Here is a 24,957-nt window from a genome sequence, read left to right on the forward strand (position 1 = left end):
GGGCACTCGGACAGGAATATTTTCAAAGCTGTCACAAAGTTAATATGTGACTCGAATAAATTGGGTAGGTGTATCAACTGCTAACAATTTTTTATTCAGCCTTCCTAGTAACAAAATCTTCAGTCTCTGTGAGATTACGCAAAATAGTGCGACTTAAAATTACAATTATTCATAATTACCGTTACATTAAAAAAGTCATCTCAAAACTATTTTAGCTCTTACTAAATATTAATCATAAATTCAGTATGCATGATCTGCCCGACTCATTGCTGATCTCCCAGAGTGGGTAGGTGCCAATGATTCAAGGAGCATCATCATCATCATCATCATCATCATCATTAGCAAAAGGCACAAGATGAAGATGGTACAGGCCTATGCACTTACATCGAGCCATGATGATCATTTGATGGAACGCTTCTGAGAAGACGTTGAATCATCAATAAATAAAATAAAAATCCGTACACTATACTGATTGGCGGCTTTAATGCCAAGGTAGGCAAGAAACAGGCCGGTGATCATGCGATGGAGGTGTATGGCATCGACTCTAGAAATTCCAAAGGGGAGTTATTAGCAGCGTTTGCAGAAAGTAATAACTTATGGATCTTGAATACCTTCTTCAGAAAACGGGCTGACCGTAAGTGAACGTGGCGAAGTCCTAATCGTGAAGCAAAAAATGAAATAAACGTCATTCTGTTTCCACAGCCAGGTATTGTACAAGATGTAGAAGTAGCTGGGAAGATCCGATGCAGTGACAGAAGATTGGTAGAATGGTAGAATTCTGATAGCGCTTTGCCGGAGCTGCAGTTGGTATCCAAATGACACTGCGATGCTTCTTAAAGCCCGGGCCACTTATCTTGGAGATCCGTAATCACTCTACCCTCTCGCAAATCACTTCTGCACCCAACTCCAATGCATATTCTGTCGTCCAAGGAAAGCAATAAGCCGTGTTGACGTAACGCAGGCCGACGCGATGAGTCCCGCACCGGGGCGCCGGTGGCGATAGTTGGTGCTCGTAACAAAAGGGCCATACGAAATGGGCCTTCTGGTCGGGAAGTCACGTCCACTGCTTCAGGAAACGTCGCCACGCAACTATACCGAGCGAAAGGCTACGTAGGGACGCCCACTGTAGCGTGGGCTAAGTGTCACGTAATTGTGGGCCTTAATCCGATGAAGATCCTTCTTTATTCCGGCTGCCGGCTGCTCTATTGGATTGGCCGCGCCCCTATTTGTAGTCGGCCGGCCGCGTGGCTAGACACTTTCCCTGTTGGCAAGCGAGCGCGTGCTCGGACCGACAAATCAGTTTCCGAATTCCCACGGTGGCCCCCAGGGGTGAAGTGTTTGTGCGTCTGTGCCACGGCTACGGAGAAAAGGCGTCAAGCGCCACTTCATTGCCGGACCAAGGGCGGTCTTGAGGCAGCGCGCGCCTAATGAACGGGCAGCCCTCCTTGAGCCCTTGGCACGCTGTTTGCTGCCGTCGCTCAATCCGCTGCTACTGCATCGCAAATTGTCGCCTGCCGTCCCGAGTGGCCCGGCGCGCTGGCCGGCTTCCCTAATTCGCGGGCCTCCGGGCTGTGCTTCCCCCAGCGGCGCCGGCTCCTCCCCCACGATGGCACCCACGCGCACCCTATAAGAGCCGCCGCCCGACGCGGGCCCGGGCACTTTCGTTCGACTCAGAGTTCCCCGGAAGACAAGAGTCTACAGAGTCTGGTGAGTGTTCATGGTTGCTCCTGGAGTACGGGAAGTGTTTCCGGAACGCTTTGAAAGGAAGTGAACTGCATGCTTTCGAATTTTTAATTACTACTGTAACAGAACTGCGCACATTTGGACAATTTAGTGCGACGCATCCGTTGGTAATGGGTTTAGAGTATTCCAACGATGAACAAGATAACACGATGAACGTTTATTGTATGTTTTTAATGTCATCAGGCTTACAGTCAGGGCATGTGTCTTCAATGAATGGAAAGCTGACCACGGGCGTGAGCTGCTTGCCGAAGTTAAAACCATAAACAATTAGAAGTAGCTGTGTCAAAAGAAATAGCAAGAAGGCGCACTGAAACTCTCAGCTGTAGAATGTAACGATCACGTCTATATGAAGCCACAGCTTTTCGTTCTACGCACGATTCTGGTAAGGACCCAGAGACACGTTGTTCAAGAAATGTTATACTGGCATCCGGTCGGCATAGCATGGTGTACAAAGAGATTGGCCGGATGTATGTATAGTATCGAGACTGATGCAGAAGGTATGCTTGATTGCCCAATGGACAACGCACATTGGCGCATTGGCCATTTCAAGACAGAACAAAATATGCACTTGTAATACCACATAAAGCCTTAACCCACAGAACACCCTTCTATTCTCTTAGCAGACGCTAGTTTACACTAGTGGTTATAAATATAGATAAGCATATACAGGGGTCAACCAATATCTCTTCGAGATATCCATACCTTAAGCCACTGTGCGGACAAGCACACAGTTTATTTGTAGGCCTGTTGTTGCCAGTTGTATTGAAACAGCTTGCCTGCTCGTCTATGGATTTATATAGGAATAGCTTTGCCAGCGAGATCATTATTAAAGATACCTCGATGGCCCGAGAGCCACTGGAAGATAACCTCGTGCGCGTATTCCAGGGCACAATAGGCCTTTCCTGATAGTTCATGCATCTGCTTATATGGGCTGTAAGCTGAATCATATTTAAATAAATACAACAACGTGATCACCACAGCGGCTGCTGAGCTATATCAGTTGATGAAGTCAAAGCATAAATATGCGTGAAGTCTCTCCATAAGTGTACGGAGGTTTCGATGTTGCTTTTAGTGATTGATGTTCGATGTTGCTGTTGCGGTACGAATGCGTGCTAAGGAGATTCATAAGAAGGGCAGTGAGAATGACTTTCCTAATGCACCACTGCCAACACATGTCCACATTACGCCGACTTCTATCAGAAGTTCTCTAGCCTAAGAGATTTCCAGGTGACAAACGAATGAATTATGCATGGTAGCATGTGCGCACCATCTGTTCATTACGTATACGTTCCTTAGCTCCATTTATATTCTCTGTTTTGCCTGCACACATAACTCGCATGCTTCCCTTTGTAATCCTCAAAGAACACATTAGGTGACTCCTTTGAGTACATATTCGTTGACGCACCCAGAAGAAATCTTTCCGATTATAGGAACGAAAGCTCGTATACCACTAACGCTAATGTAAGAAGTCCCCGTTTCTGCAGCATGCGTGTTGTTATACGTAGAAGGCGAATGTCTTTTTTTCTTTAATTTTCTGTGCAGAAGACAGCAGATTTCAGAGTCGTCTTTTAGCGGATGGTTATTATCACGTCTGATGATTTCAGACGAGCCTAAATTCACTTCCTATGCACCGCTAACTGCCCAAGTAGTTGATAAATTGTGTACACCACTTCGTAACTGGTGCTTTGGTATTTTTGACATCTATCAACGTTACGCATGAAGCTGTTCTCACCACTCTCGAATATATAGGACTAGGTGGTCGGATGTATCGCTAGATACGTAGTTATTTGTCAATGCGATCCTTCTTTGTCAGCACTGAAGACGGTCCAACCTCTCCACATTACAGCCACCGTGGCGTCCCCCAGGGTGGCGTACTCAGCCCTGTGCTGTTCAATCTTACGTTAATTGCTCTCACTGAGCATCTGCCAAGCACGGTCAGGCTATCAATGTACGCAGATGATATCTGCGTTTGGGCATCGGCTGTAACACGCCTGCAGTTACGAGGGAGAATTAAAAAAGCTGCCACTGAAACATTACGCTACCTATGAAATCGAGGCTTGGAAATTTCTTTCGGGAAATGCGCCCTCGTAGCTTTTTACACGAAAGCCTATGGCTAAGTACACTATAAGCATCAATGGTCAAACTCTACCATACGTTCGATCGCACAAGTTTTTGGGCGTCATAATTGACAGGAATCTCTCATGGAACGATCACGTTTTGTACATGAAGAAACAGTTAATGGACATCTGTAATATACTGAAGTTCTTTGCAGTGAAGACTTGGGGAATGTTTCCCAGGGCAATGCTACAGCTGTACAGAGTACTTTTTCTCGGTTTTATGCGGTAAAGTTTACCGGCATTGACCAATGCAAGCAAAACAAGCCTTCGAACGCTACGGAGTGTTCAGTCCCAGGCACTCCGGATTTGCCTCGGCTTGCCTCGTAGTGCGTCGACAATGGCTACTATAGCTATCACCGGTGACCACCTCATCCAGACACATATCGATGTTGAGGCACTCAGGGCACATATAAGACACATTGCTTGGACACCCTGCCACCACCTAGCCTCTTTACCAGCAGACAGACCACGTTCGTCATTTTGCCAAACGGTCACCACATATCGCGATTCTTTGCCAACATGCTTCACACCCGCCGCCAGGCCTTCGACTCCTCCCTGGTGCCTGACTCAAGCTAACATCAGGATAATTATACCTGGCATCCAGAAAAAAGCAGATATGTCGTCACCTGCTCTTAGACAGGTTGCTCTGCTCTTGTTATACGAGACGTATCAAGGCTGTATACACGTATACACCGACAGCTCTGTTTTACAGAAGAGCTCAATGGCATCATTTGTTATATTGATAAAAGACACGACAAGAAAATTCAAGACCTCCCACCTTACGACATCAACGGGAGCAGAGCTCACAGCTCTTCGTGCCGTATTGCAATGCATCGACGACCAACAGCCACAAAAATGGACAATTTTCAGTGACTCAAAGGCGGCACTGCAATCCTTTCTATCACCTTTACGCCACGGCCCGTACGAACAGCTGGTATTTGAGATTGCAGAAAAGACTCACCAGCTCATTGAGGAAGGACATGAAATAGCCTTTTAATGGCTCCCAACTCATTGTGGAATAATTGGCAATGAACGGGCTGATCGACCTGCCCGTTCTGCCCATACTGAAAGCGACGAAATACCAATTCCGCTTTCCAGAACTGACGCTGCACGGAAACTCCGCATGCTTGCTCGCAAGCGCACCTCGTCACAATGGAACGAGTCACTTTTCATCCATGCATGGTTAGGTACTTTGGACCCAACTCTTAGTCTTCGAATTCATCCGGAATTACGCCGACGAGACGCTACTATGCTGTGCAGATTATGGTTGGCCGTCGCATTTGCCAACGTGTACGCGTTCCGCATAGAAATGGCTGACACTGCTGCATGCGACCATTGTGGCAGTGATGAAACAACTTGGCACATTCTGTGTGAATGCCCACAATACTGCTCGCAGAGACAGTCACTCTGCAATGCACTAGATGAACTGGACAACCAGCCTCTTTCGGAAGAAACAATCCTGCGCTGCCGACAGGACATTATGTCGCAGAAGAAGGCTGTGAAGGCGCTCCTTCACTTCTTGCGTTCAACCGGCCTGTCCAAACGACTGTGATCGGAACTCCCTGAATGTGTGCGCATGTGTTTTTTTCTAATTTATTTTTTATCTCTCTATTTCTATCCTCTTTCTGACCCTTTTCCCCACCCCCATACAGGGTAGTGAACCAGTTCGTCTAGGTTAACCTCCCTGTCTCTTCCTTTTATTTATTTCTCTCTCTCTTTCTTGACATCTATCAGCACTTAGTGCTATATCTCAGACTTTCAAACGCGTAGACCTTAATGACAGACCTACTTCTGGTCTTACGTATAGAAACATTGACGAGCATGGTCAATATTTTGAATATCTGAACGCACGAAAGGAATTGCACATATATATGAGAAAGAGCTGAACGTTTCCTTTAGGGGCGAATGTTTGGCGAATGTTTTTAGGATGTACGCTAGTCCCTCGTCGTCCATCGTAACTACCACTAGTACTCGAAGTTCTCCCTAGATAGCGCTGCGGTGCTCACTGCACTCCGATGCGGAGGAGACGCGTGCTTCAAATTGATAGGATACCACTAGAACGCGCGTCTGCGCTCTCGTTGGATAGATGCACTCGCTCCGATGCGTGCTAGTGTAATGGGCGACTGCTAGGGGACACAGCTATAAAGTGCATTCGCTCTTGGTGCGCTTCCTCTTTTGCTCGGCAGTCAGCGCGCTTCGAGTATAAGCGACGCAGACTTCACCTGATTGACCATAAGGCAATTATAATGAAGGGGGAATGGAAGCCATGTCTCGCTACCATTAACGAGTAAAATTACGTTGTGTATATATACCGTGTTTCTTACGTCTTCGATGATTGACTGGGAAAAATTCACAGAGGGTTTATGGTCTACCACTGTACCTCCGGAGCTTCGGCCACTCATCATCTTCCACTCCGTGGATATGCTGCGATTTTTTTTTATTACAAAGCAACAAATTAGGCTCATGTTTTTGGTAGGAGATATGTGCGTTCAAAGCAACTATAGATATGCCTACAAAATTGGAAAGTATGAAAAGATTCACTATGTTTCTGCAACGACAGTCGTTTCTTTCAGAAAATATTTCGAGCAGATGAAAAAAGGAAATTCATCGAGTTTTGTAATTGAAGTAGTTTTGTAAATGGCCTGGTACATAAGGCGTCAGGCTGTTCTCATCATGAATCAGGTAATCGCGTTGTCTTTTTCTAAAGGTTCTACAAGACCAATTCTTGCCTAAGTTTAATAGGACCATAGTGTTTTCTTTTTTTGAAGAGGCCCTGTAACACTTTTTCAGCGCGGTCAAAAAACGCTGCCGATCGGGAGTCGATACTTCTAAGAATATGCGAGCCAAACATTATAGCGCAGCCAGTGGCCTGGAACTCACAAATAATTATCAATGTCAGCTGGAAATCTCTGTCTTTCTTCTCTCTACAAGTGATGTCACACATCCAAATTACTGCACCGTAAATGCAATGCCTATACGGACGTAGGCTGATTTGAGCGGCGTGAGCTGCCTTGTTACTGTGGCCGCCACGGCAGAGCGCCACGTGCCCACGCTCTTGCTCGTGATCAGTGATCACACTGAGAGTAGGTCGCACGTTCAAATAAAAATAAAAAAATGGTTAAGATCATGACTCGCACTGATCAAGAGGCGCATCTTTTTGCCCTCCTGTAATCCCTCTCCCTGCGTAGCTTTCAGCACCCTCGCTGCTACCAAAAGAGGGAAGTGCTTGAAGCGCGTGGCAAAAATTTGTGTAAATCCAGTCGTGCTTGAAAGATTCTTAAAGAAAAAAAATTGCTGTTGACACCATTACACGGAAATGTGTTGCGGGGTCCTTTCATATAAAAATTAGAGTATAACTAATGACTTATAATTATGTCGGTGGCTTTTGAAGTCGTGCTGAAGGTGCGAAACGGCGAATGTGAGGTCGTACTGATCGGACTATATAAGCTGCGAAATCGTCGCTATTTGTGACAAAGAGCAGTGACGTAGAAAGAACGAGCCACTGCATGCTCAATTCTGAGGGAACGCTAAGCGCCGACACTGGCTCGAGTCTTCATCAAGCCGGGTTGAAAAAATATTTTCGTGTTAGTCGACTGCGGTGGCGACTCACGGGAAACAAAGAACGAACAGTGCGCTCAAACTGCTGTGGAATATTCGCACAGTTAGAAAATTGTATTTTTTTCGCTTTGTATCTTATTCGAAATTGAATCATGTCATCTTTTTCCTGATGGATAAGCAGATGGTAGCACCTTGATTGAATCTTTGACTATGTGAAAGAGAGACAGAAGAAGCGGGGATTGCGAAATAAAATAGAAATGAAACTATCTGCTATCGATGTTTGACGCAGGATATATATATAGGTTCGATTCCTGCTCACAGTTGGTAATTTTTTCATCCACTTTTCTTTCTTCTTATTTACATTCCATTGGTTTTAATAACTTCCCCTGTACATTCCTTGGCATTACTGTCTGTTATATCTCATTAATTTTGTGTTAAAACACGGAAAAACGAGCCCTTAGGTATACACTTCTTTCCCTTATTTATATATATATATATATATATATATATATATATATTACCCCCGGCCCCACCGCGGTGGTCTAGTGGCTAAAGTACTCGGCTGCTGATCCACAGGTCGCGGGTTCGAATTTTCGATGGAGGCGGAAACGTTGTAGGCCCGTGTGCTCAGATTTGAATGCACGTTAAAAAACCCCAGGTGGTCGAAATTTCCGGAGCCCTCCACTACGGCGTCTCTCATAATCATACGGTGGTTTGGGGACGTTAAACCGCACATATCAATAAAATATTTTTACCCCAAAGTTCTCTTCTACAGCGCATGATGTGGCAGATAAAGAAGGGAATCAGTTCGTATTGCAGCTAGGGGTAATTAAATGAAAAAATTTACTCCTCAAAGTTTGGCCTGTATACATTCTTATGTTCGGCTGGGGTAGACTTCGATGTCTGTGAACGCTTTGTTTGGCTTTTGTAGTCAAAGCTTTTGTTACCACGCGTGGACAAACCTTTTTTTTATTACTAAGTATTTTTTAAAAAGTCAAAGTTAGATGCAATTTCAACCGCCTAGAAACACTTTCATGGTTAGAAGTGCAATTATAAAGTTGAACATGAACTGAAAACAACAAAAAAAGCAAATGTTTCAAACTTCACCACTCTGTCTCTCTATATCAGCTGGTAGAGCGAGCGGGCGCAGACACCAATTAAGAGCAAGTGTGCACTGAATTGCTCTAACACATTTTTTACTTGACTCTTGCTTCGCGTAGGTGCAGCAGGCTGCATGCATGACCTTACGTCAGCTGATCCCGACGTCATTGAATGTGTGTGCTCATTGTGTGTGAATGTGTGTGACTCGTTGAATGTGTGTACGGGAAACATGCTTGTGCTCCCGATTCTAGTGCAGTGCGACCTAAAGAACATCCAGGCGAGCCACCATGCAGTCGTGGAGAGCCTTTCTAGTGCTGGGCACGCTGTTGTTGCTGGCGGTGATGGCTAACATGGCATGCGCCGCCTATCGCAAGCCGCCTTTCAACGGCAGCATCTTTGGAAAGCGGTCCAGAGGTCAGCTGGGCCATGTTTCTATCCTCTTGCTCAATTGTGTGACCTGATGTTAAAGCACGGGGTAAGAGTTACTTGTACCGCTTTTCTAGGTCGTACGTAAGATAAAAGAAAAAAAGTAAATTGCTTGATTAATATTAGTTATTGCCTCCCAGTGTGCAACATTGAACGCTTATTCGAGGACAAAAGCCATTTAGCTGTTACCTGAAATGACTGTTCGACGTATCTAATGATACATGCCGATACCTCCAAAGACCCTATACTAAATCTCTTTTCGTTATTTGAAGGAGAAATAGAGCAGTAAGATGGCGAGTTGGGTCTCTTGGTTGACGTTCATCAATTTTTTTTTCTTTAGGGCAACAAAACTTCGACAAGATCTTCATCTTTTCCAAGTTTCGGTGTGCATAACAAAAAAAAATTTCAAAATGAGCAATGAAGCGAATAGCCCGAGTCTCGATTACAAAGGACGCGTGGGCTTTCGTTAAATGATTGGTAGCCGTATAATACAAATAGCAGCTACTTATCAACTCCTAATGCAACAAGTACTCTTAGTTCAACTGGGTGCACACAGCGTCTATGTTGCACGCCGCATCAGGCTAAACACTGCCAGAACGTTTCTACGCGGGAACGCACTCACGGCAGCAGCAGTTCTTGCTCTCGCCGTAACAACTGTACGCATTTACTATAAGCAAGGTGCGTAGAGTTATTAGGGCTCTGCAAAACAGTCCTGTCAAATTACAAAGTGGCTTATTCGGTCACGTGTCGTAGTGTGCGAAAGTGTGTCATGCATTGCGCGAAGCAGCTGACTTTTATCATCTCGTCTCTGAACTATTTTTGAATGCAGTGCACAAAGCACGGGAGTATCACAATGGTTACGCGGCCATCACAACGAAAACAAAACACGCCTATAATGCGTTTCTCAGTTCTTTTCACCATCCTTAAAGTGATTGACAATTTTTATGATACCTACTTCCTCTAATACAAATGAAAAATTACGGGTCAGAGTGTCAATCACGGAGGAATAACGTGGAACACAGCGCGAAACATTTGCGATTTCAGTTTTTCCATCTGCATCGACTAAGAAGTCATTACGCACGTGACAACACATGCTGGAAACGGTGAGCGTGAGGGTGGTTCCTGTTCGAGCACGCTGCTTTACTGTGAATGCATGCACGCTGTGCGCATGCGTGGGAACTCGACAGGGGCGAGTGGATGCTACGAAGACAACGCCGTTTCTCACCGTGAAACTCATTTTACGCAGTAAGCAGCACAGGATAGCGTGCGCATGATTAATCACGCAGATATTTCAATTTTGAGTACTAATTAGGCTACGCATCACATACGTGACTGCGTACGGTGAAGTGATCGACTTCATTACACAGCTTTGAGAATATTTCGCTAGGCTGCGCAACATGTCGGTTTTTGGTCACGTTTAACCAGGGTTTAATCATATATGTCTTACTCACAAAGCGAAATGATATTGTCGAATCTATAACCACTATATATGGTTGTATCATTTCGGCCAGGTTCTAATCACACGTCCTGGCCAGGTGTCGGTCCCTTTAGGTTGAAACATAATTACTGATTGTAACCACGAGAGTGTGTATTTTTTAGTTAATAAGAAAAAAAAAGACGAATCCCTTGACGGATTCATAGTGCATATAACCGGGTACCTGTGTTGTATAGCCCATTGTTCAAGGTGATATGTATTGAGTGAAGCTTCTTGTTTTTTGCACCCAGGGGATATGAACAATGCGGACATCAAGTACGCAATGTGTGAAGCCGTCTGGGACACCTGTACTCAGTGGTTCCCGCTTCCTCAGGATGGTACACAGTAGGACGACCTTTGCCTCAACAGCCAGGTGAGCACACGCAGCTTCTTTACGCTGACTAGCTTATTCAATGAATTAATGAAGGAGGGAAACATTAAAGGCTCGTTTGCATTGTTTTGTACGACGTTTATCATTACATCTGTCGTTGTTTTGTACGACCGAGTGACTGGAGGACAGCCCGCATTGCACCAATTCATAAGAAGGGAGATCGTCTTATCGTTGAAAATTACCGTCCTCTTTCTCTAACCTCATCATGCTGCAAACTTATTGAACATATAATCGCAAACAGCATAATTACGCATTTGGAGATGCATTCTGTTTTAACTTTCAGCATGGGTTTAGGAGAAGGCATTCGACTGTCACACAGCTGATCACTGTTCATTTTTTTTTTGCGTCAACTCTTGACAAAAACGGACAAATTGACATAATTTTTCTAGACTTCCAAAAACCTTTCGACACTGTCCCTCACATTAAATAATTCTGAAGCTTGTAAACGCAGGAATCCCAGGACTGTTAATTTATTGGGTGTCTGCATATCTAACAAACCGGCATCAATTCGTGGAAATTAATGGTGAAAAATCGGGCTCACTTCCAGTCACATCAAGTGTGCCGCAGGCCATTGTTCTCGGCACTCTCTTTCTTTATTATATATATTAGCGATATTGTTATTATGATTGAAGGTGGTGTCCAGATTCAATTATTTGCCGGTGATAGCGTGTTTTTTAAAGACATTCATTCTAACAATGATCAAATTAGTTTACATAATAGTTTAAATAATATTTTTGAATGGTGCATGCACTGGGGAATGACACTAAACACATACAAAAGCGTACTAATGCGAATGGCACATAAGAAATCACCTTTGCTTCATACGTGTAAATTTGGTTTAACCCCCCTGTATGTAGTATCTTAATACAAGTATCTAGGAGTCACCTTTAAGAGCACGTTAACACAGAATGACCACATCAGTAAAAGTTGTTCTTCAGCCTTCAGAAAATTATGCCTCCTGAGGCACAAACTTAGAAAAGCACCTTCCGACGTAAAACTGCTATGCTATAACACCTTGATCAGATCCAAAGTAGAATATGCATGTATTCTTAGGGATCCGTATACAAAAACTAATATCAATAACCTCAAGCGAGTGCAGTGAAAGACAGTTAAATTTATATTTAACAAATTCTCAAGACAATATTCACCCACAGAACTTATGAATGCTAACCGCAATGAACCACTCGATATGAGAAGGCAGAAACACAGAATGGAGTTTCTTAAACTAGTTTAAACTAGTATAGACTCATCAGTATATCTGTCGCCCCATATTAACCCGAACCACTCGTCACCGTAGACAAGATGCATTAATACCCTACTTCGCGAGAACGAATACATTTAAAAATTCTTTTTTCCCTCGTACAATAACTGGAGGGAATTGCGTAATCGAATCAACACCAAAATGCTGATTAATATTAACTTGTTTGTACAGCGTTTCGCCAAACGTATTGACTCTATTTATGTATTAGTGTTCTTGTTTCTTTTTTTTTTGTTTTTGACATGTTCACTTTTGTACCATTTTATTTGCCCTCCCTGCATGGATTACATGTCTGAAGTATTTGATAAATAAAAATAAAATAATAAATAAGCCCAGAAGATTAGGAAGCCAAGGAAGCTATACGGGGGACGTTCCTTGTACTGTCTTGAGTGTAATGTTGCAATTGTGATGTAGATGAGAAGGATATAAAGTGGATGAAAAAACAATTTGCCACACTCAGGGGCCAAATCTGAAACCTTCAGATTACGTGCACGATGTTCTTGCTGATTTACCTACGGTGGTAGTTATTACCTCGTTCACTTTCTCCTGTATTTATATGCACGGAAACCTGGGAGTGTTAGCCACTTTTCTTTGCCAGCTGGCGTCACGTAGCACATGATTCATAAACAAGTGGGCAGCGAATTTGTTAGATTAAAGCAATGGATATGAGCTCGGTAAGTATTCTGCTTTTTAGCAAAAGAAAATCCAGGGTTGGTGCCAGGATTACTTCACTTGGAGGAGGGAGCGGGGGGAGAGGAATGAGGAAGTGCCAGAAGCGGACACCACCTACCCTGGGTCAGCTATTTTGAAAGATAAGAAGTGCGGGGAAAATTTTGTAAGGTAGCCACCCATCGCTGCAACTCCCCTCCCCCCTTTTGTGTGCCACTCCTGACCACAAACACGCTGAAAACAAAAAACAACAACAAAAAAACAGAGAAAACATGGTTAATATCTCTGTCATAGGAATCAGTGTAACATGAAAGTGAGACATGTTCTTACAGAAGTAGTCGAATGACTACTGTACATTGATATAAGAGTTTCGAGTGGATGCACACTCATTGACGCCCTGCCGGGGTGGTCTAGTGGTTAAAGTACTCGGCTGCTGACCCGCAGGCCACGGGATCGAATCCCGGCTGCGGCGGCTGCATTTTCAATGGAGACGAAAATGCTGTAGGCCCGTGTGGTTAAATTTGGGTGCATGTTAAAGAACCCCAGGTGGTGCGAATTTCCGGAGCCCACCACTACGGCATCTCTCATAATCATATGGTGATTTTAGGACGTTAAACCCTACATATCAATCAATGCGTACACATTGACGCTTGGTGGTATATCTGCATTGTGACAACTAACGTCTATGATCAATGATAAAACAAACTCTTGTGTTCATAGATGCTTTCAGTAGCTGTGCAGTGAGAGCTTAATAAAGTGGGGCGACAGGCAGAAGGGGCGTCCCTGATTGGACACCGAATTTGCGCTAAGGTCGTCTACTCGCGGCATGTTAAAGTATTACCACCACTTCCCGAACAGAGAGAAACATGACGCGGGCCGTGTCTTCTCCGTAAACCGTATGTGATGATAAGCACATAACTGCCGTTCGCATGAGTGACATTTCACCTCTTCTCTCTCTCGCTAACTTTTATTCCCCTTGCCCACTCCCCAGTGCAAAGTTGCCTACAAGGCTCAGCCATGGTAAACCCTCCTCGTTTTCTTTCATTTTTGTTCTTTATATCTCTCTGGCGGGGTGAGCGCAAGTTGGGAATGCAGAGTTATGGCCACGCTAGTCACGCGAAGTCCTGGCGTGTCGCCGAGCTCTTTTACATGCGAAATATCTTGTGATGGAGCTCAATTCGGTGTGCGGCATGACCACCCTTACTACGCGTGCACGTTCCCTACTCTCTCTTTCTCTCTCCTGTCTTTCGTTCCCTCCTCTCTCTCTCCTCTAGGCATTCCTCCCTGTGGTGGGTACACCCAAATAACCATACGCGGTCTCTCACCCCTTCTCTGCTAAGTTGCCCCTTTCTCTCGCCTCACAACGCCGACTCAGGCAGCGTCTGCTAGCGAGTTTCTCGACTGAAAAAACCAACTGCTCGCGCTGCACAGCCATTCACTGGCCATCCCGTATATATAGACACTGGATTCTGACCTTCAAAGTACTGCCGGTGGGAGATTTTTCTTGTGCGTTTTTGAAGAAGAAGAAGAAGAAGAAGAAGAAGAAGAAGAAGAAGAAGAAGAAGAAGAAGAAGAAGAAGAAGAAGAAGAAGAAGAAGAAGAAGAAGAAGAAGAAGAAGAAGAAGAAGAAGAACAAAAATTAAGAAAGAAAAATCGCAGCATGCGCGTTAACTAAAAACGTAAAGCGGGTCTCTGTGTCAAATCCGAGTATTGTCTCTCATTGATCATTAGCATCGATTGGCATGTTCCAGTAGGAAACACGGGCCCATCACTGCGTGCTTTGAGCCTCCCCAACACAACGCCGCCCTTTAACACAACGCCGCCCGCGAAGGGCACCAGCGTCAATGTCACCGCCAGTGTGAGCGTTAGCACCTGCTACTTGACATCTATACATGGTTTCCTTTAGCGAGAGATGGTGTAAATTTTTTGGTATGGATGGATGCTATGAGCGAAGGTGACGCTGGGGGTGAGGTTACCACCTGACAGTGCGCTAATGCGTCGACTAAATTGCCTTTTTTGTATTCAAAACGCGCCAAATGGGACGGACGCATAGAAGCGACAACTTCAAGATTACGATGCGTTACTTCACTTTAGCTAGTGCACTGAGAGAAGACAGTGGTCGATAAAAAAAAAGCGCGTTTGTAAAGCCTACAAAGTATGTGACCGTGGCGAAGGGGATAGCGTGCTTGGCATTTCTAGTGGTGGACTGAGAAGTCATAAGTTCAACTCCCGTAAACAGAATGTTCCTCTTATGATCGTGTATATTTTGACGTCATTTCCGTGATGAAAATACGTCACGGAGGTCTTGGTGGGCCCCGGCACAAAACCCTTTCATGTTAAAAAAATGAGCAAATTTTGCCTTGAAGTTTTGCTTAACAGCTACAACATCTCTATTGCGGTGAAGTGAGTGGTCCATAAGAAAATATTTCTCATGTGGTATCGGTTTTCATGCGACACGCTATGATGTAAAGCATTTAGCCCTTTCAATCTTCAGTTTCTCCACGTTTCCATCCTTACCATACCGAATAAATAGCTTCGTTCTCTCTTTCTCTGTCGTTCTTGTAACGCAGCGCGATCAGCAATGAAGCACCACAATCTAACTGAACTGAACAGCAGCACCAAAAATATCGGTTCTTGGCGCAGAGTAAACAAATTGCGCACTGAGAAGCCGTTTTACATTTGGAGTATATTACTTCCTGTTTGCGGTGTATTCATGTGATTTTTAACAGAGAAGCAGCACCAGAAGATACAAGTATTGTGCACACATATAAAAATAATAGTACTCTAATATTTGTACCAACATTTTTACATTCTGTATATTTTAATCTCAGTGTCTTAATAGGAAAACGAAATAGCAATTTTAGAAACAATAGGCACGTGCAGATTCAATTAATGAAAAAATTAAAATGTCCTTGAAACTGACCTCGAAACTGACCTTGAAATTCACCTTGAAAATTGATAGGTGACATTTATACCTGAAACTCGTAAACTGACCTTGAAAAATGAGTTGCCTCGCGCCAGAGGAGCGTAAGTGATGTCTATGTCTTGAAGAGCGTGAAATGGTAGATTTGTGGGAGCACAGCATTATTTTTGTTTGTGAGTGTCACAAATGCAAAAGGAACTAGAATATAGAGAGCTCAAAAACAACGCTTTATGGCAAAAACAAAACAAAACAAAACAAAACAAACAAACGTGTATTTCATCAGTGATACCAAACACCGCATTTTCAAAACAGTGCCACTGCGACTGTTTTCATTTACTTTCTTTATTACTGTTGCCACATTCAGTTACATTTAGGTTTTAAATTTCCATCTTTAATTACTAAGAATGTGTATTCCTTTGTAGCTTTGCACCAAATCACGAGGCAACCTATAAAAATGTTTCAATGAGAACCTTTCCTGAAGTACCTTGGCCGTTCCTCAAACATATTCTTAATATTACGCAGTTTTATGCATTACAAAAATAGTATATATAATCTTCTAGAGATAGCCACTGATACACGTTGTGCAATGTGGCATCACAGAAATATTTCCAAGTAGCAATTTGACCAAATATTTGTGTGGCCAGACATTTTATGCTAAGAAGGACTACAATACACTTCTTCTATTCATTCATTCATTCATTCATAAATCTATCCATCACACACACATTAAAACTTGTGAAAAGTGTACGCAGGAGCGTTCGGTCACGCAGTTAGGATGAGCGGAACACATGGTATCTTGAAACATTTAAACTTCCGATATTTTTTCTGGCACATTTTTTTCCGATAGCTGCCGAACCAGAGGTCTCTACACCTTTTTCATCTTAATCATTCACAAATCTGCACGTACGTAGTAATTTCCGGATAAACCTGTCGGAAGCACAAATGACGGATTCAGCGCAAAAGTGAATAGAATGAAAAATATGGCAGAAAAAAACGTCGAGCGTGCCACTTTTCCCCAACCTTCGAGTTTTCTGATTACGTTACTATTTCTAGGCTCACTTTCTCAAGTAGTTGGGAAAACTTACCCGTTCGACATCTTCCGAGCTGCGTATTTATGCATTTTCTGAATGAACGTTCTTAGTAATGATCGAAGATGCACCGCGCTCATCTGAAGAAGGCTTGCAGTCGAGGGAATGACGTCACTGGTAAAGAAGCACGCCATGGCGGTGACGTGCGAAGAGGTAAAAACGGAAGCGCACTGAGGTTTTTCCCACACAAAAGCAGGAGGAAGTAAGGAAGGCGAGAATAAAACAAAATACTCCATCCCCTCCCTAAAAAAAAAAAAAAACAAGCATGCGCGACAGGCCACCATGAAAGTCAGATTGCCCACATTTGATCTCAGCCAGGTTCTTGCTAATGTGTAACTCCGTAAATGCGCCGAAATAAGCACAGAGTTGTTGGTGCGTGATACAGCAGTGTCTCACAGTGACTATAGTAAGCAAAAAAATTATTCGAGTTCACTGTCGTAAATACTGGTTGAGGTTTGAAAAATTGACAAAGAATGTAACAGAACGTTACTTCTTGTTTCTATGTGAACTTCTTTTTATAGATGATTGGGTGGTCGCAACTGCAGCTTAAAGTTAGAGATCAAAAAGGGCACCTAGACGGTGGCTAAGGAACCATGTTGTAGGTCAGAGGGAGGTCTCAATCCCGTGGTCGCCGGCTTTACAGAGAATAGTGTTTTGGCTGTTTGCTAACTAGAGCTCGAATTATTTCCTCGCCTATTGCAATAAACAGCGCTTTGTTCGGGTAAGCTACAAAGACGCGTCACTGGTCTGAGAATTTTTTTTTTTTTGCGAGGCCCCTCGTGCCACCATTAAAGGTTCAGACGTCACAGTAGAACGAAAGCTTTGTACTTGAGAAACCATTGCGGAAATCTGTATTGATCAGTTTTTCAAAACTTCATGTCCCCTTATGAAATGACCCATATGAGGGATACGGCAAATGCGTTGTTTCAAAAGGCATAGCTAGGTGACATTTTGTTCAAGCTCTCCCCGCGTCCTCCTCCCGCTCCGACCATGTTGGCTGCCCCGACTCTGGTGGGACTAAGTTTTGGGACTGTGACCCGCTAGCTCTGGTGAGTCTGTGACTCCTGTTGTAGAAAAAAACAAAACATGCGTAGATAATATAAAAAAGAAAGAAAAAAAAAACTTGCGTATGCAAAGAAAAAAAAACATAGTTGATTCCTCTGTCTTAGGAATCGGTATACCATGACAGCGAAACGTGTCTTTGCAGAAGACGTTGAATGCTCACTATATACATTGATATAACACAACTTGAGCAAAGTTTATTGGTGTTTGGCAGCTATAGCACTATTTAACGTGGATTCGCCCACGTTGACGCTTAGTGGTACATCTACATCCTGATGAATAACGTTCATGATCAGTGATTAAAGAAAGCCCCAGAAAAAAAATCTACGCATCTTGAAGAAGTGAATGATGATGAGTGGGTGAAGCTAATTCCTGAAGTCCATAATGTCTTTGTTGAAGTCACCTACTAATATAAAGGGTTTGTGCTTGTACGTGTTTTATATGATCCCTCACAATTATGATTGTTGTTATTCTATTGGAAACCGTTATTGTGTGTTTGTCTCACATCCACGAATCTCCTCGTAACGGATGTGGATGACGACAAGGTTACAGGCTCTAAAAAGCTTCTCCCCTATCTGTGGTGTGACAGCCAGAAGAGCGCCACTGATTCAACTCAGACTTCGGAATAAGTTCATTATCTCGCGGCACTCTAAAAGAAAAAAAAAACATGTTGAACCATGGCGGGACTAGAAGGAAAAAGTGTGCGTCGTTTGCTTCATGGTGTGTCTTCTGTAGCCAGGTCGCATTATTTTTTTCGGGGCTAGCGTAAGCGGGTTACGGGGCGTTACAGCCACGCAAGGCAGGCCCAAGTCGCAGGGCTATTTTTGGTATGGACGGTTGCTATCAGTGACTCCAATGCTTGTACAAGGTGCCCACGTCGCGGTGCATCAAGACATTGACAAAATTTCGACGACTCGTTGGAAGACGTAATCACGCGGATCATGGTCATGATGCATTGCTTTCCTTTGTCCCGTCCAGACGGTAACACCATCGCACCAATCAAGAGCACTGTGAGAGGAACGTGAGATATATAAAAGGTGTGCTGCAAAGCCACCAGAGTAGAACCATAGCACCGTGGATTGAGTGCACAGAATCCACCTTGTTGTGAAACGAGTGGTCGTTGGTCTGACTCCCGTGAACAAAACTTTCTTTGTTGCCACCTGATCTCTTACACTTGTTCAACGTCATGTCCGTGACGGAAATTCATCTGAAATCTAGGTGGGCCCGGGCATAAGATACTTAACAACGTCAATATAGCACGAAAAAACACGGACAAGAAAGGGCCACCACAAGAAAAGGTACACCACAAGTGCTTGTGGTGTACCCTTTCTTGTCCGTGTTTTTTTCGCGCCACATTTACGTTGTTATGGATCAGTACCAACTCGATCGCCTCTCCGTTTTGCTGCACTATAAGATACTTTTTGGTTAAAAAGAAGTTGGTGGTACTATAGAAAGCAGAAGCAAGTGGGTGGTCATGTATCAGATAAATAAAAACTGTGCAGCCCATCACATTCTGTAATAACTTGAACCGACAAGCACTCGCACACGGTAGCAATATAACATAAAGACAGGTAAATAAATATTTATAGTCAATTCTGTGTTTTTTTTTTGCTCGCCGAAGGTTACATATTGAGACTCTGAGTGTGACGTGCTTAGGCGGGGCTAATTTCAAGCAGTTCTGATGGCCTGGATTTCTTTAACATGACTATAAAAACTCAGTATACTAGTGCTCCTGCATTCACATCTGCAGTACAAGTTTGATATCTGCAGCATCAGTTCGGCGGCTGGTGAAGTTTTAATGAGTCTGCAGCATTATTGCTTTGCTTCGTTCTACTGTTTCAAATGCTACCATGCTTGGCACAATTCGACCGCGATTACAAGGCCCTTCTTGCATTCCAAAACGTCATCTCAGTGCACGCAATATGAGACCATGGATGCATTTGTGGAGCATCATACTTTTGAATACGCAGAGGAAGACCTCCACAAAAAGGATTCTTTAAGGGCGTTTCTACGCTTTGTTGTCAGGCTTTCTTCACTTGTGCTGAAAATTCTCGGACACTGGTTTGGCCTCTGCGTGGAAGCATTGGCTGTGGAAAACCTCGGCAGGATTTTCTCGTGGACCAACCACTTGATGAGTTCGTGTGAACTGTAAAGTTTGTACTTGTTTTTTTTATTTGCTCACACTTGCTCCCTTACAATTCAAGCCACCTCTATTTCTGAGTCTGATCTTCTTGACACATAGATATTATTTAAGGAAGTTTCGTAGTTTTCTTATCATTTGTGTTTTCAAAAAACACTCTTTTATGTTTAGTTCAATGTTTTTCAAGACAGCCAACAGCTTTTGCCACCGAAGTTTTCAATGTATGACTAGCAAACAAAAAGCATCTTGCATTTTATACGAAAACAAAAAATCTTGGACCTTCGGATGCATTTCAAGAGGAAAATCCCACTTTATCCACTCATGCCAATCCTTCTGCAGCTTACAGAATCACAGAAAAATTCAATTTCGCACCGATTGTTTCCTTAGTTACGAAGCCTAGCTGAACTTTTTGAGTCGGACAGGTGCGCACTCTGTGACTAAGCCACCTTTCGCTTTCTTGCAGCTGGACGCGTTTCTTGACAACGCAGAAGCCGAAACCAATACCTCCATCCGGAACTACTGAAGGAAGCTCCGACAATCTGACGTAAAGGATACGCAGACATCACCGCACAATGTGCGTCTGGTCGCCTGCACATTGTAGAGTAGAATGAAATAAAGGCATGATTTGTTCAAGCAGCGTCGTGGCATCTAGATATCCTCAATTACTAGCTCGACTGCAATATTGACGTTATATACAAACAAGACACCGCACCTTCTCTAAATTGTCATCGTACTAACCAAGGAAAGCATAACAAAAGAAAACGTGATGGAATACTCTGCAGAAAAAAAGAAATATTTTGAAATGACTCGCGCACGCACACACACACACACACACACACACACACACACACACACACACACACACACACACACACACACACACACACACACACACACACACACACACACACACACACACACACACACACACACACACACACACACACACACACACACACACACACACACACACACACACACACACACACACACACACACACACACACACACACACACACACACACACACACACACATGACGGGGCGACACTATAGATAGAAGCCAGGTTTTTCATCCGAGACCTCCTTCAATAAAAGGTTGAAATCAATGTTTCCCTGGTGCTTCACACGTGTCGCGGTGTTCTTTTATTGCGCTAGTTTACCTTACGTCACCAGAAAAAGTCACACATAATTGCGCGAGTTAGTTCTGAAACGTGAAGAATTTCTTTGCGTACTGCTTTCTATCTATCTATCTATCTATCTATCTATCTATCTATCTATCTATCTATCTATCTATCTATCTATCTATCTATCTATCTATCTATCTATCTATCTATCTATCTATCTATCTATCTATCTATCTATCTATCTATCTATCTATCTATCTATCTATCTATCTATCTAATCATATCTTTAACCTGAGGTAAACCAGAATCAGTACGGGAGGGGATAAGATGGCTTGACGACTCGCTATAGTCATAACATGGCACAATCCCGTCGCTTGCGTCGTCAAACGCTTTCCGCCCAACACGCGTGGCACATACCCGCATAACACGGTCGGGAATGTGCTACAGGAATGCGGGTATGTGACAAAAGGGATTGACGGTTTATATATCAACCAGAAATGGTGATAAATTACATATGCGACTTTAGCGTAAAACATTAAGAAAAAAGACTGACATCGAAAGCCTTGACCGGACGAAATCAGAGAATAAACATTAATTAAAGTCAGGGTGCCAGCTAGAATCGAACCCCAGCATTCCGCGTGGCAATCAGATATTCTGCCGCTGAGCCATGCCAGGTTTTCTTTTCTTTAATGCATGAAATCATTATCAGTAAAGTACACACAATATACTTCATCAGAAGTCAGGCAAACACACACAAGCGTCAAGAACGGGAAGCCACTCCAGAACGGGGTGACAAGTCTCAACAACACTGCGCACTTGAGCAGCTGCTTCTCGGAAGACAGATATCGTCGACACTGAGCCACGCCATGTCTCGGAACTTAATTTCAGATAGACCCCATACATGTTCGTTAAACTTCATTTGTGGTTGCAGTGCTGGCAATCTACTTTTTTAAAACATATGTTCTTTTATGATACAGCCGTCCCGTTGGTTTAACTTCTATTGTAGTTAAGCACCATGCACTGAAGTTGATTGATGTAGCAGTGTCCAGGGCTTTACCCTCCTCGCGAGCACAAGCGTTACATATTGGCTGACTGTTTCTGGTGTTACTAACACCCATGTAACAGTTGGCATCGTTACGCAACAGTAAACAACTGGTTATATAAAACATATGCTGCTGTTTGATATTTATTTGTGAGCAGAACATTTGTCCAAGTCTTTAGCGTCTTTTCGTAACGTTTCGTGGAATAAAAAAATTACAACACAGTCAGCCTGCATACATATACTTCGCATAACATCGATCCTCAAGGAACGTAAGATATAACTGAATATACGAACAGCGCAACTTAAAAGTAGTTACAATGTAACTACGGAAGCGAAGAAACGAGGTAAGAAAAGGGTGCGTGGCACATACCCGTATCTTCTGAATTTTTTTTTAGATAAGCTTAAAAGGGGCCAATGGTGTAGACCGTAGATATACTTAAGGTACTTTTAATGAAAAAAAATATAAATAAGAGGCGTAAGAGAATTTTGACGGCCGATTACAAACCACCTGCTACGCGTTAAAGTAGAGCCAACTCTTCGTTATTGACTGACTTTTTTTTGTTGAAGTTCTTCTTTCTCTCTCTCTTCTCGGAAATGGCGATTCGTTAACGACATGTCCTTGAATATTTAATGAATGATGTATTGGGTGTGTGCAACGTGTCCTCAAAATTTAACGTACGTGTCAAATCTCCAAGTTCTGCCGCGGATTCGAAAACGCATTCTCCATTGAAGGGATATAGAATGGTGAGAATGGCGAACCATTTGGCTACCTATTTGACGTCTTGCAAATGAGCAACTTGGAACTTGGGTGGAATCAAGTTGTTTGTGTTTTTCTCCTACGTGAATGTAACGTATAAGTGAGGTTCGTCGAATTCAGCTTGTTCGCTTTGATTAGAAAAAAAGCTCCGTTTTTATTTCAAGATGAATTTTATCTTAGCTCTAAAAAAAGAGATATTTGGCTCACGTGAGTTCTAACTCGTGATGTAAATGATTTTGTTTAATTGAATAATTAAAAAACTCGTTAATAAACTCGTTTCAGAGATCACTTTACTCTCGTCTGATGCGCTTCGGGCTCAATAGGGTTGAAACTCACAAAGCTATTACTCTCCAGAAGTCACTGAGACTCGAACTCACGACTTGATCTGAGCCTGAGTGAGTCAATTCAAGAGCAGTTTCACCAACAGATGCCTACGCGTGGTAAGCCGGCACTCAACAATATGAGAAACATTTAATCCTTTTTTTTAAGCTTGTAGCCTCCTGTTCGTGTATATACAAATTAGTTTAAATGCCACGCTTTCACGAGTGCTGCGTCGAATAAAATTCGAACGTGTGGAAGTTAAAGAGGTCACCCCGTGTCGTTAGTCAGGACGCCTAGTCCCATTGATTTTTCAAGCAAAAAATCGCGACCCCTTTGTGTTGCTATGAAACAGCACGAACGCATCTCCAGTAGCAGAGAGGTACGAATGTGGGCTGATTTGTCCGAGATTCGGGCAAGTACAGTGCTAAACGACAGGATGAAAGAAATGGCCGAGAACACGGCGCTAACAAGCTGCACTATTGAGCAGTGTGTATATTAGGCTGCGTATATTCTTTAACACTTTGAAAGAAAAAGAAAACAGCAGTGAACGACGTAAGACCACTTGGTGCTGCATGATGAAAGGCAAAAAAAAAAAAAAAAGGGGGAGCGTTGAAACGATGACGACAGCGAAGAAACGACAAAGAACGCACTGAATAGCATAAATGTATTCAGCAAAATAACATATAGTAAAGCAATACCTGCTAGCACATGCGCAGTTCACATTGCCACGCTGACGTGAAATAAAGAAAGCGTAAAAAAAGTTCGAAATGAATCTAGAAAATTCTTCACAGCGGTGAGTCTCACCAGCAAGAAATAAAAGCGACAGTTAGACGTGGCTTTAATTGTTGTTAAGCTTGTTAAAGTGTTGTTAGCGCATTTGATGTGAATTTTTTGTCCTCGTCTTTTAAAGACAGTTTTTTTTCTCTCATTCCAAAAAACGGTGCAGAATAATTATTCGCAGTTACCTTACTTGGATGATATTTTCTAGGAGACAAATTTAACGGGGTCTTAAATTGCACCTGCTGCATATTTTCCTTTCCGCCTGTTTCAAATTTCTGCTTGCCAAGTGGTACATTGTACGGTACTTGAAATAAGGAAGATTTCATTGTCAGTTAGCGCCGCAGCCTGTGTCTTTTCTTTCGAGGTGTAATTTACAGCTCTTTTTTTTCTTTGTTTAGACACATACAGTTTCTGTTTAATATAAAGATGACATCTTTTTAGCAGCAATGCTGTATAAATAGCCGTCATTTATGAGGCCTCTCAGAAAACTATCATAATCGTAAACGGGAATGTGTCACAGAAATGGGGTAAAACTCTCGACTCTTCCACTTCACTCCACTTCACTCCATGAAGAGGGCAATGGTTAGCCCAGCAAATAGATGCAAAACGACGGTGGCGAGTCGACAGATCCTGAATACGCACGAGAGAATACTAGGAAACAGGATAGGAAACGACGGCTACGAAAAGAACCCCGCAATGATGGAAGGTCTTCGCCGATGACGACAGGTCCGTTTCTATTGGCCACCAGAACCAACAGAGTCGGCGCATAGCGGTGAGCGGGAGAAACCTAGCCGTTTGGGTGGGTACGTCATGCACGTCCTCATAAGATAGCTTATTCTGTTATGTTAGCGCAGTGTGAAATACTTGTACGTGTGTCTATATGATTTACATAAGCAAGTATTTCGCTTTCCGAGGCTTGTGTGCACTCCTGTGGGCGAAGTGCGCGAACGAATCGGTGTGGTGCTGGATGTAATTATGTTA

At 43.3% G+C, this 24,957-nt stretch overlaps 1 protein-coding gene across 1 annotated transcript; it reads left to right on the forward strand.

Moving 5' to 3' along the window:
• The first annotated feature begins 1,657 nt into the window (after positions 1-1,657).
• SIFa (neuropeptide SIFamide) lies at positions 1,658-20,586 on the forward strand. The gene is made up of 4 exons (XM_037422795.2): positions 1,658-1,707; positions 8,771-8,933; positions 10,671-10,792; positions 20,414-20,586. Exons 2-3 carry the CDS (start codon positions 8,807-8,809, stop codon positions 10,766-10,768), a joined length of 225 nt encoding a protein of 74 aa, XP_037278692.1. The 5' UTR covers positions 1,658-1,707; positions 8,771-8,806; the 3' UTR covers positions 10,769-10,792; positions 20,414-20,586.
• Positions 20,587-24,957: the final 4,371 nt, after the last annotated feature.

Source organism: Rhipicephalus microplus, chromosome 4 (genome assembly GCF_043290135.1).
Source record: "Rhipicephalus microplus isolate Deutch F79 chromosome 4, USDA_Rmic, whole genome shotgun sequence".
In the NCBI taxonomy this organism is placed as follows: Eukaryota; Metazoa; Arthropoda; class Arachnida; order Ixodida; family Ixodidae; genus Rhipicephalus; species Rhipicephalus microplus.